Below are 13,014 nucleotides of genomic sequence, written 5' to 3' on the forward strand. Positions count from 1 at the left end.
CTCACAGCAAGCCTGCAGGTTGGGTTCTGACACCGCTTTACAGAGGGGGCAACTGCGGCTCCAAGAGGAAATGTGACTCGCTCTCAGCTCCACCAACAGCAGAGCCGGACTGGGAACCCAGGTTCTGGAGAGGCCAGCTGGGCAGCGCCTGCCTCTGTGGCCTCCTCCTCAGGTCCTGCGTTTCCTCGCTGACCCCCTGCCTGCCAGGACACCCTCCTCACAGGCTCGTGGTCAGCCTCCTCCAGGGAGACTGCCAGGACTGCAGGGATGCGCCTGTCCAAAGATAGGCACGTCTGGCCCCCGCCCTCACCCATCAGGGGACCTTTTGGCTCCTGGGGGAACATGTCAATAGCGGTCCTGGGGGCGCTTAGGGCTCCTCGGCCTGTGGGGATCCTCGCAGGCTCCTTGCTTCTTCACGTCACTCTGTCGCCCAGGCAGATGCACTTCCTCGGGCAGAGGGTGAGGAGTGCAGAGGGCCCTAGGCTCAGGCAAACCCGGGGACCTGGCCTGGAGGAGGCTGGGGCGGGGCGGGGGGGGGCGCCCGGGCCTGAGCAGACCCTGTGAGACTGGGGGTCAGGCAGACCTAGAGCCCCACCTCTCCAACCCCCACTTGCCCTTTGTCTCCAAGCTCCATTGGGCCCACGAGTAGGGAAGCGAGAGAAGCTGCCGATCCGTGTTTGTCGCTGAAATAACCTAAGAAATGGCAAAACACTCATGTTTATTGAGCATCGCCAGCAACCTGCCAGGTGCTTTTGCTAACACATAGTCCTCGGAACCCTGAGACACAAGGTTTTCATTCCCACTTTACAGATGAGGACACTGAGGCTCGGAGGATGGGGAAGGGGCATCCAGCCGAGCCTGGCCCTGAAGCCAACCTCAGGCTGTCCTCATCGCACACGCCCGCCCGCCCGGCCGGCATCGGGAAGCTTCCACGCCGCGAGGCTCAGTGCCAGATCTTGACGTCGCCCTCCCAGGAGCAGGTGGCGAGCGTGGAGGGCAGCACAGGGTGGAAGGTGGCGCCCACGCAGGCCTGCGTGTGCCCGTGCAGCGTGCGGGCGCGGCTGGCGGTGCGGAAGCTGTACACCAGGATCCGGCCGTCGGCGCTGCCCGTCAGCAGCAGGTCACCATCCGGGGAGCACTCGCAGCCCACCGAGTAGCCTTCCACCTGTGGAGGGTGAGCAACCAGCTGAGTGACCGCGCGGCTCAGCGCACGCGGCCCCGCGGCCCTTCCCACGGAGGAGCGGCCGGGCCCGGGGCCGAAGGCCGAGCACCTGCCGTGAGCCGGGGCCGTGTCCCCAGGTGGCTCTTGTGGGTCCAGAGAGCACAGCTGTGGCACGGGGACAGGCAGGGGGTCCCTGGTGCCTGTGCCTTGGGGCGGCCTGCAGGGAAGAGAGGCCGATGGAAAGAGGCCCCCAGCCCCAGGGCCACGTGAGCCAACAAGTCAAGGAGACCGGCCCTGTCTGGCAGCTGGGGCCCAGGGAAGGGCCAGATGTGGCCCGGGGCCTTGATGGGACATCAGGTCACACGGTATGGGGTCACCCAGGAAACAGAAAGCACAGGTTGCCCGGACGGAGGGTCCGTGCTCTTGGGGACTGCAAGGCCCTTGCCGGTGTGGTCATGGGACAACTCCCCACCCCCGGGGGGACGGGACGAGACGGGGTACCTTGTGCCCTTCGTAGCGCCGCCTTCTGCTCATCCGGTAGGGCCACACGGCGGAGAACAGGGCCAGGTAGTTCCCGTTGGTCTGCGCCAGGAACACAGGCTCCCGCGGATGTAAGGTGAGGCTGGGGCAGGTGTACCTCTCCTGAGAGACAGCAGGGCACAGACACAGTGGAGCAGGCTCCCCAGCGGGCTCCTGCCTCTGACGGGCCCGCCACACACCCTCTGTTCCTGGGGCCTCGAGCCCCCCCCACACCCAGACCTCAGCTCAGGGGTCTGCAAGCTTCCTGTGGCTGCTGTAACAAAATGCCTCTAATTTTGTGGCTAAAAGCACATTTATTATCTTATGCTTCTAGATGTCAAAAATCTGACATGGTCTCCCTGGGCTAAAATCAAGATGCCAGCGGGCTCTGCTCCTTCTGGGGTCTCTGGGAGGAATCTGTTCCCTTGTCTTTTCCAGCTTCTAGGGGTCCGTACACTCCTTGCCTCCTGGGCCTTGGTGTGAACTGAAACATATCCCCCCAAAGACTTCTATGTCCGAATTCCTGGGACCTGTGTCACCATCTGGATTTTTTAAAAAAGCAGGGGGATCTTTGCAGGGATTAACTTAAGGATCTTGAGATGAGGAGGTGACCCTACATTACTGCCCTAAATGCAGTCACAAGCATCCATAGAAAAGGGAGGCAGAGTGAGACCAGACACACAGCAGAGGGGACGTGAAGACAGAGCAGAGAGAGAGATCTGAGGATGCTGGCGTGCGGGCTGCAGGGACGCAGCACAAGCCAAGGGTCACCAGCTGCCTCCAGAAGCCGGAAGGAGCAAAGGACAGATGACAGAGGCCCCGCAAGCACCTTGATTTCAGCCCCAGGATACTTTTTACAAACTTCCGGCCTCCGTCACTAAAAGGACACACTCCTATTGGTTTAAGTCACTGGACTTAAGTTACTTTGTAATTTGTTACAAAGCAACAGAAAACAAATCCACATGCCCATCTCCCCACCTGCACAGTGAGCCATCGGGGAGCCTCAGCCCAGCCTAGGGTCCACAGCCACCAGAACACACAATGAGTAAGGAGGTGACCGGCCAAGTGCGGAGATAAACGCGTGCACACAGGGTTCCAAGCAGAGAGATCTCGCTGCTTAATGGACTGAGTCACACAGAAACACCCCTAAAAGCTCCCTTCTGCACTGCACCTGTCCTTCCATGTTCTAAGTGATGTCCTGAAGCCACAGCCTCTAAATGAGCCCAAATTCACAGGGCGACACTGGCAGTAGTTGGAACCGCAGACTAATATGCTGCTGGAGGCGCACGGCGACCTGATAATGAGCTCCTGGCGTGAGGCTCCAGGCGAAGTGCCTGCTCACCGGCACGCAGGGCGAGGAGGTGTGACTCTAGGAGGGCTGGCGGCTCGGGCACACAGCACTTTCATCCACCTCACTCGCTTCCCTGATCTCTGCGGGGCCAGCGGAGGCAGGATGCCCCAGGGGCCAGACACACCCCTCCAGCCCCCTCCCAGGGCTTGCCTTTCTCAGGGGGTTGAACTAGACCTCTAAAGTGAAGGTCTAGAGGCAGGTTTGTTCAGGGCTACTTAGAATCCTCTAAGAACAAGGGGAAAAAAAAACCAGGGAGAGGGAAATGGTGTATGTGGACACCTGCTGCTGCTGCTGCTGCTGAGTGCCCAGTCATGTCCGACTCTCTGTGACCCCAGGCACTGTACTCCGCCAGGCTCCTCTGTCCACGGAATTCTTCCAGGCAAGAATACTGGAGTGGGTTGCCATTGCCTACTCCAACATACACCTGATATATATTTTTAAATTCTGAGTGACAGCATCAAAGAGATTAGCCATAGCTAACTTGAAATCTTAAAAGATGATGGTGGTGGTAATGACAATAATGGTGATGATGGTGGTGATCGTGATGACAGTGATGATGGTAAAAGCAGTGATGGTGATAAGGAGGGTGGTGATGATGACAACAATGATGATGGTGGTGATGTTGGTGATGGGAGTGATAGTGGTGATGATGGTGGTGATGACTGATGGTGATGATGGTGGTGATGGTGATGGAGATGGTACAGAGGTGATGATGACGATGGTGGGGATGGTACTGATGATAGTGATGGTAGTGATGGGGATGGGGATGGTGATGATGGTGGGAATGGTGATGATGGTGGTGATGGTGGATGGTGGTGATGATGGTGGTGATGGTTGGGATGATGGTGTGATGATGACGATGATGGTGGTGGTGATGTTGGTGATGGTAGTAATAGTGGAGATGGTGATGACGGTGGTGATGACTGATGGTGATGATGGTGGTGATAGTGATGATGGTGGTATTGATGGTGATGATGGTGGTGATAGTGATGATGGTGGTATTGATGGTGGTGATGGAGGATGGTGGTGATGATGGTGGAGATGGTTGGGATGATGGTTCTGATGGTGGTGGTGATGATAATGATGATGGTGATGACAGTGATGGTGATGATGGTGGGGATGTGATAAGAGTGGAGATGGTGATGGTGGTGGTGATGGTGCAGTGATGGTGAATGGTGGCATTGATGGTGGTGATGGTGGATGGTGGTGAGGTGGTGATGACAGTGATGGTGCAGTGATGGTGATAACAGGTAATGCATTTATTGAGAACTCCCTCCAGCTGGCACTGTGCTAGACTAAGTATCTTCATCTTTTAATTCTCAAAACCACACTATGAGGCAAGAAATATTCTCATCCTCAGCTTTCTAAGAGAAAAAAAACGAGAATCAAAGAGGGTAACTATGGGGCCTGGGTCCCTGCTTGCAGGTGGTGGATGCAGGAATTTAACACATGCAGGTGGTCTACCTTCAGGGTGTGGGCTCCAACCCTTGAGTCACAGCCCCTGCCAAAGCTACTGAGCAAGGGGCAAGGTGGACCCGCAGGCTGCCTGGGGTGGTGGCGGGTTAGAGTAGGGTTGTCTTGGGGTGGAGGGCCACTTTCCTGTGGATGTGAATGAGGCTGCCTCCCACACCCTTACCCCATGGCATGGCTGTGCTGGGCAGAGAGCGAGTGAGAGGACTGCGAGGGAGTCACCCCGATCCGGGAGCCCATGGAAGGTACTCCGGGCAGGCCCGGACCTGCATGTTGCCTCTCCCAACCCTACAGACTTCAGGCAGGCCTCTGCCTCCTAAGCTCCTTCTGGCTGGACCACCTCCGCAGGACTCAACCTGGGACCCCAGACAGACTAGGGGCTACACGGATGCACCCTGGGGCGTAACCTGAAACCAATGCCCAGTGGGGTTTCTCACATGGAAGATCTGGTTGGAGATCTTGGCAGAGCTCTGGAAATCCCAGGCAATGATGGTGCGGTCGGCAGAGTCCCGGCTTGAAGCATCTGTGCTGCTCAGAAACTCGGAGCCTTCCCGGAGGAAGAGGATGTCCAAGGTCTGCTGGATGGTGGCCTTGTAGCTTCTTACCACCTGCAAGAGCGGGCACCCGTCATGGTGGGGCCCCCAGAGCCCAGGGGCAGGGCCAAGGAGGGCACTGACCACGTGTGGACAGAAGGGTCTGGGAGGGCAGTGTGGGAAAATGTGCGCCCCACCCACCGCCGCCAGGACGAGCAGCCCAAGCGTGGGGGTGGGGCTGCTGGAGGGAGACCTCCGGGGCCTCCCGCCCCCCAAGAGGCACACGTCTGCCTCCCTCGGGCCCCGCTCCCTGACACCCGCCACGGCCTTTCCTCTCCCCGTGGATGTCCTCCACGCCCACGCCCTCCCCACACCCGCTGGCACATGGGCCCAGGGAGGCAAGGAGATGCCCCCCAGCCTCCTGACGGGTCCCCTAGGGAGCAGCGGGGGCCGATGCAGCAGAGCTTAGGGAGGGCCCACGCCTGGCCAAGGGCACATAAGGGAACCATCATGCGATGCCCACCAATACCCGGGCCATATTCTGTGCAAGGCTCTTGCTTCTGAAGAGTCCCATAATTCACAGCTTTCAAAGCCTCGGCCTGTAGTCCCTGGAGTGGTACCTGCGACGTGGGAGCCAGCCGTCTCCAGCTCACGGAGCCAGAATCACAGTACGTTAGCTAGCTTTAAAGACACGCTTTCTTTCTTACATCATTGCCAACATTCCATACTCTTCCATCTCTAAACTAACGCAATTTAGCATCAAGCCATTGTTCGGCTTTCTTCAGAGCGTTTCATCACGTGAACATTCCATTCTACAACAAGTAGGCTGGTTAGGAGCAGGGTGGGGTTCCCAGCACCAGGGTCAACAAGTACCTCCGTGTAACAAACTCCAGGATGACTTTAAATTGCAATAGTGAGCAACAGGCTGTGGGCACAGCGCCTTGGGCCCGCCTGCCAGGCCTCGCGGCCTGTTTACCAGCTCCCAGGGCGCCACCATGTGGCCACAGTACAAACACAAGCTCTCCGGCACCTCAGCCGCCGGTTGGGAAACGAGCTGTCTTGACACATATTTCAAAAACTGAAATTTAAAATCTTGCAAATACTGCAGACCTAGACATCGTAGCATCCTCTTTCAAACATATATAAGTCAAATTCACATTAAATGCAGCACTCCATAAATCCAGTTTAGACAGAGGGGTATTTTGAGACCCATTCTCCAGATGAGGAACACTGAGGCACAGAAAGATGCAGCCATTTGCTCAAGGGTGCAGGGCCAGGGCGTGGTGCTTCCCAGGGGGGCTCCCAGCCAGGTCTCCTGCTGGCCAAGTCCTGTCTCGGTAAATGCTGGGACAAATTCCTGGGAGGAGGGTGGGCAACCAATAAGTGCCTTCTCTGAGCCTCTTCAGAAGCATTTCCCAGTGAGCGTGGTTTCTGGGTGGGCCCCCTGGAGCCTGAGAGGTGGTCCAGGGGCAGAAAAGAGAGGGTACCATACAGGCTTCGGAACCCAGGCCAGACTGTGCGGCTGCCTCCAGCAGCGGCACCTCAGTCCCCACACGCACTCAGGAAACTGACCCAGGAAAGGACGGGAGAAGAGGACCGCCCCTGGAGCTCCAGCATCAGATAATTCTCCCAGAGGGCGGCGCGGAAGCCGGGAGGAGGGAAGTGCCAGGGTACTCGACCCAACCCTGGCAGAACTACCTGCGTGCCCACCAACACGCCACCTTGTCTCCCCAAGACAAACTTTCCCAGGAGAATAAAAACCCTTGCTCTGTACACTTCCTGAGAATGCATGGAAATGGCCCAATTCATTAGGGCGTCGTAAAATCAAACGGCCGGAAACCAGCCGTGTTATGGGCGATCCCTGCCAGTAACACTGCTGTAAGTGGAAGGCTGACCTTTGGAGTGATCGCTGCGGAACATGATTGACTTGCCTTCCCAACTGCTCCTGCCCCGGGAAAGAGCAGGGAAGTCATTTGTGCATCTAGTTGGTGGGTTTTATGGCGAACTTAATTACACCGACAGCTGGTTCGTCCAGTCCCAGGGACGAGGGATGGCGCTACACGGGCCTAACTAGCTGGATCCAGAGGGGAGCCTCGCTCAGACTCTTCTGGCAACCCGGGCCTCCATCAGCAGACAGTTGGAGACACTTGGCCAAGAGGCTACGGCTCCGGGAGAAAAGACGTGATCAAGACACATTCAGTGCAATGAAAACCGCCTGATAACCCTTTAAAAAGTCTGCTTGACCCAGCAGACAATCCTGGGTAACTGGGCTGCTCTGGATTCATCTGAAGGCTCAGCTTTCCCTTCCCGGGGCCCCTGACACATCCAAGGTGTGTGGGGTTTGGGCAGGGGCAGGCGAGGCTCCAGTCCGGCCTGCTGACTCACTGTGTGCCCAGGGCAGTCCTGCCCTCACCGCGTCTGGTTTCAAATCATCACCACCTGGGGACTGGCCTGAACAACAAGCTTCTACTCAGCGCAGGATCCCGGGGAAAGGAAGGGCTGGGGAAGCCAGCCCCCCTCCTCCCACCCAGGCCCGCAGGGACAGCGAGGGAGCCGCTGCTCTGGGCCCCACGGGACGGCCGAGGCCACCTGCCCACCGCGCAGGACGCTGTGCTCCTGCCTGTCTGTCCGGTCACCCTTGGCCAGGGCTGGGTCTGCCCACTGCAGGCGGCAGTAAGGTGTGCTGAATGAAGGATAAGTGAGTGAGCAGCTATGCAAATGGACAACTTGAAAAGCAGCGACCTGTGGCCTCCAGCTGCCAGGAGCATGCCGACCCTTGGGCATCACGAAGTCCATCGTGGGCCCCTCCACGGCCCTTGCCATGGAGACAAGGACACCTCAACCTCCAAGGACCTCTGAGGCCGTGGCAGGGGGGTGGGGTGACACTCAGTGCATGCACGGCATGGCCAGACATCTGGAGGTGGGAGGGCCAAGCTCTCGGGCAGACGCCCGGGTGTCTGAGCGTGATGGCCCATCTGGCTGCCTGGTCCAGGGCAGGCAACCCACCTCTCCGCGCCTCAGTCTCCACACCTGCAAGGTGGGACTAACCAGCAGGCCCGATGGCTCGGGAGTGAAGGACGGTGACAGGCCTGGCCAAGCTGCCGACACACAGCAGCTGACCATAATCCTCTTCCCAGGCCAGCCAGAGCTCGTCCCTGGGATGGGGCTGCGGGTCCTTGGACAAGTCCCTCCTCCACAAATCTCAGTTCCTTCCCCTTGAAAATAAACATATTGGTCTCTTCGGGTTCAAAGACGAGATGAGTCTCTGCACAAAGGCACGCTGGGGAGTTGAGCACAGCCCTTTCCGTGGCTTAAAATCAGACAAGGGAAAGTAGCTGGTCACAGAGGACAGTATACACCAAAAGTGCTCTGTGGGTAATTTTTTTAAAATCAGAAATTTCTATTAAAAACAAAAAGAAATTACACAAATATTAGAAGAGAGTATGGTTAAATTTTTCTACAACCTGAGACTAGGGAAACTTTCCTGGCTAGCGCTCCAAGGCCAGAGCACCAAGAGAAAAGATGGCAAATCTGAGTACATGAAAATAATAGTAATAACAATACTAAACACTACTGCATGGCATAAGAAACAAGTAAATAATTAAGAGAAGTAAAAAAGACAGATGGGAAAGACACTTGAGATTTACAGGTCTCATCCTGTAAATCTTGTTGCTAAGTTGCTAAGTCGTGTCCAACTCCTTGCGACCTCATGGACTATAGCCCACCAGGCTCCTCTGTCCATGGAATTCTCTAAGCAGGAGTACCAGAGTGGGTTGCCATTTCCTCCTCCAGGAGATCTTCCTGACCCAGGAATAGAACCTGTGTCTCCTGCATTGCAGGCAGATTCTTAACCACTGAGCTACCTGGGAAGCCCCAATTTATAGGTCACTATCACAAAGGTCCGTCTAGTCAAGACTATGGTTTTTCCAGTGGTCATGTATGGATGTGAGAGTTGGACTGTGAAGAAAGCTGAGTGCCGAAAAATTGATGCTTTTGAACTGTGGCGTTGGAGAAGACTCTTGAGAGTCCCTTGGACTGCAAGGAGATCCAACCAGTCCATTCTAAAGGAGATCAGTCCTGGGTGTTCCTTGGAAGGACTGATGCTGAAGCTGAAACTCCAACACTTTGGCCACCTCATACGAAGAGTTGACTCATTGGAAAAGACCCTGATGCTGGGAGGCATTGAGGGCAGGAGGAGAAGGGGACGACAGAGGATGAGATGGCTGGACGGCATCACCAACTCGATGGGCATGAGTCTGAATAAACTCTGGGAGTTGGTGATGGACAGGGAGGCCTGGCGTGCTGTGATTCATGGAGTCGCAAAGAGTCGGACACGACTGAGTGACTGAACTGAACTGATCCCTAATAGTCCCTAATATACAGTTTCTAAAAATTGATGAAAAAGACCAATAGTGGCAAGAGGAATGAACTGAGAGTTCATATCAGAGGGAATGTAATTGGTCCTTTAATCCTCATAAGAAATGAGATTTTTAAATTACATGGAGATATCATCTCTTATTGGAGTTCCCTGGTGGCTCAGACGGTAAAGTGTCTGTCTACAATGCGGGAGACCTGGGTTCGGTCCCTGGGTCGGGAAGATTCCCTGGAGAAGGAAAGAGCAACCCATTCCAGTATTCTTGCCTAGAAAATCCCATGGACGGAGGAGCTTGGTGCAGGCTACTGTCCATGGGGTCGCAAAGAGTTGGGCATGACTGAGCAACTTCCCTTTCCTTTCCTATCATCTCTTATCAAATTAGAAGATCCCAAAGTTCGACAACACACGCCGTTAGGTGGCTGTGGGGCATTAGCTACACTACACACTGCTGACAGAAATGTAAAATGGTCCTGTCCCTCCGGAGAGAATTGGGCGATGCCAAGCAAAACGGCATATGCCTTGTTACTCAGCAACATGTATAACCCAGCACCCCGACTTGTAGGAACCGACCCCAAAGTTACAGCAGCAAGTCCCAGAAAACAGAAACATGAGGCTGCCGAAACCAGCAACACTTGGGAAATTAAAAAAGCAGAAATGACTCAAATGCACAAAACGTGCAGTCACCCAGTCATGTCAGACTCTTTGCAACCCCACGGACCAGTCTGCCAGGCTCCTCTGCTCATCGGATTCTCCAAGCAAGAACGCTGGAGGAGGCTGCCATCTCCTTCTCCACGGGACCTTCCCAACCCAGGGATTGAACCCATGTCTCCTGCACTGTAGGCAGATTCCTTACCATCTGAGCCAAATGTACAAAGAGGGGCCAGTTAAACAGATGTCAGTCCAGGCACGTTCTGGAATGCTATGTGCAGTGCTGAGAAAGAGAGTGGGGCCCGTGTCCCCACCTGCTGCAGGCTGGCTTCCCGGACACACCGCTCAGTGCAAAGGCAGAGGGAAACAGGGCGTAAAGGAAATATGAGAGGTTTGTATTCGCCTCCACAAAAACAGCAGAAAATAAACCAGAAACTAAGTAAGGATATAAATCAGTCAGGCTGCCTCTGAAGGGGACAGAACAGATTGGGGAATTCGGGGCCAGAGGTAGAACCCAGAGGATCTCTACAGAGGGGTAAACAGTAAATACATTAGGGTTTGGAAGCTACATTTAGACACTGGTGCACACTGTGTGTGTGTGTGTGTGTGTGTTACAGTCCTTTAAAAGTGTAAAAACCATTCTTAACTCAAGGACCATATAAAAACAGTGTAGCCAAGATTGGGCCCATGGGCTGTAGTTATCCAATCCCTTCTCCAGAACCATGTCTATATTTTATAAAATTATACAACAAAATTAACTTAAAAGGCGGACTCTTAAAATGTGAAAGCAAAATTTAGCAAATAAAATTAACCATCTAGAGCTAGTAGCTTAACCACACAAATAGAATTTATTTTAAAAGATATGAAAGCACAGTAGTTGAAGGTAGATCCTCTGTTGAATATACATTATAAACTGAAAACAGTAATTTGATGGTAAATCTTAATTGGATATACTTTGCGAACAAAAAGAACTGTGAGAAATCTCACACTGTTTTCAGTCATTACATTGCTAGAGTCAATCCATACCAAAAAAAACTGAATTAAGGCAGAGAAAAATAAAATTTTTCAGTATAAAAGAGATCAAAAAATGTATAAAAACAAAGAAGTTAAAGAAAAGCTCTGTAAGGCTAAATCTGAATTGGACAAATCAGCATAAACAATGATATATTTTTTCTTAGAAAGAAAAACATTGCCTAGCTCTGTCTGAAGGAGCCAAGAAGCTATGAGTAACCACCACATTCGGATTCTGGTCTCTAAACCCGACGAAACCCACAAGAGACACAGATGACAAAGCAAGGCATCACACTAGTCATCACAACTATACTTAACCTATGTTTAAGAAGGCAGACAGAAGACTGGCCCAGGTTAGAAGGGACGTGGAGGATACAGGAGCCCCACAGAATTTCTAGCAATGGCATATACAGTGCTTGAGGGAAAGGTGCCTTAGATGGGGCTAATATCAGATGAGACACTGCAGAAGAGAATATGAGCGAGCTAGAAGACACAACAATTGAAAATTTCAAAACATAGGAAAGAAAAAAGGCTGAATTTTTAAAAATGAACAAAATCTAGTTTTCAACCAAAATGGAGCAAACCCATTATGGCCTCTCACTCTCTTTCATAAATTACAGCAAAAAACTCTGGGCGAAATCCAAGAAGCAACTACCTGAAGACTTTGCAAAGTAAACAACAGCTGGTAGGCTGAAGAGGGAATCTGAAATTTGAAGAAAGACCAATACAACAGGTAAGGTTCTAGTCTTTGTTTTAGTTTTGGGGGAGGGGGGGCATTGGGGGTTTGTTTGGATTTTGTTTTTGGTGGGTTTTTTTGGCCTTTTAACTCCTGATGTTGACCCACAGACAGACTGAATTAAGGAATTACATAGTAGACATGGACAGCAAAAATTCTGAAATAAATTCATCATCCTGGCCAGAGGAATAAGAAAATGGGTCCTTGTAAGCCAGAGAGTATGGGGAAAAGTTTTAAAATATCCCCTTGCTCTCCTAGCCCTGCCCTGATGCCAATCCCAACAGCTCTGACAGTGCAGGACAAATACCTAAAAACCAAAAGGGAAGAAATCTGAATAGAAGAACTAGGAGGAGAGGGAAAATTCATGTTATTTTTTCATCTCTTTTCTCTGGCCAACTTGTGTTGAAGGGGATCCCACTTACGGACATGGTGTGGCGAGGCGGCAGGCTGACATTCTCGAAGAACCCCATCTCTGGGCAGAAGAACCAGGAAGCCAGGCAGCATGGGAGAAATTCCAAAGAGGAGAAAGCTGAGAAAGGAATCCTCTGCTTCTGGAGATGAACTGACCGCATATCCCAGGACAATCCTAAGTTACATGTGTGGAACACAACCAAAGAAGCACAGCTAAAGCTTTGAGAAGTGGCATCACATATTACTGCTGCCCGTCTGAAACCAACCCTTAAGTGGTTCAGCATAACAAAGGTTTTGAAGATGGAACTGAGAATAGGTTCACTGCCCACAGAACGGAAGGGATTCACAATCTGAATCTAACAGACTTGGTTGCCTGTTGAGACAAACAAATCACTATTCTCCACGGGATTTTAACAAGACCAGGATCTTACAACGTAATATTAAAAACGTGCACAATATAGTCTGAACTTACTTGTCATACAAAGAACCAGGAAAATGTAAACAGTACCCATAAGAAAAGAGAAATGATATATGCCAACCCCAAAATGACCCAGATGCTTGACCCATACTATCAGACACATTTAAATAGCTATTAAATAAAAATGCTCAAATAAACATCTATTAAATAATAATTCTCAAGATAAACACCCCTGAAATGAATGGACAGATGATCTCAACAGAGAAATAGAATATATATGCAGTAAAGTGCATGCTCAGTACTATCGGACTCTCTGCAACCTCATGTACTGTAGCACGCCAGGCTCCTCTGTCCATGGGCTTCTTCAGGCAAAAATACTG

At 52.6% G+C, this 13,014-nt stretch overlaps 1 protein-coding gene across 4 annotated transcripts in view; it reads right to left on the minus strand.

Annotated features, from left to right (window-relative positions):
- Positions 1–701: 701 nt before the first annotated feature.
- WDR25 (WD repeat domain 25) overlaps positions 702–13,014 on the minus strand; it is a 137,393-nt gene continuing 125,080 nt past the window's right edge. For all 4 annotated transcript variants that reach the window (XM_020913543.2, XM_020913542.2, XM_070477834.1 and 1 more), the window contains exons 5-7: positions 4,940–5,110; positions 1,664–1,804; positions 702–1,165 (exon numbers count right to left, since the gene is read on the minus strand). In XM_020913543.2, coding sequence (XP_020769202.2) covers positions 944–1,165; positions 1,664–1,804; positions 4,940–5,110 — 534 coding nt within the window. In that variant the 3' untranslated portion in view covers positions 702–943. The remainder of the gene's footprint in view (positions 1,166–1,663; positions 1,805–4,939; positions 5,111–13,014) is intronic.

This window comes from Odocoileus virginianus, chromosome 16, assembly GCF_023699985.2.
Source record: "Odocoileus virginianus isolate 20LAN1187 ecotype Illinois chromosome 16, Ovbor_1.2, whole genome shotgun sequence".
In the NCBI taxonomy this organism is placed as follows: Eukaryota; Metazoa; Chordata; class Mammalia; order Artiodactyla; family Cervidae; genus Odocoileus; species Odocoileus virginianus.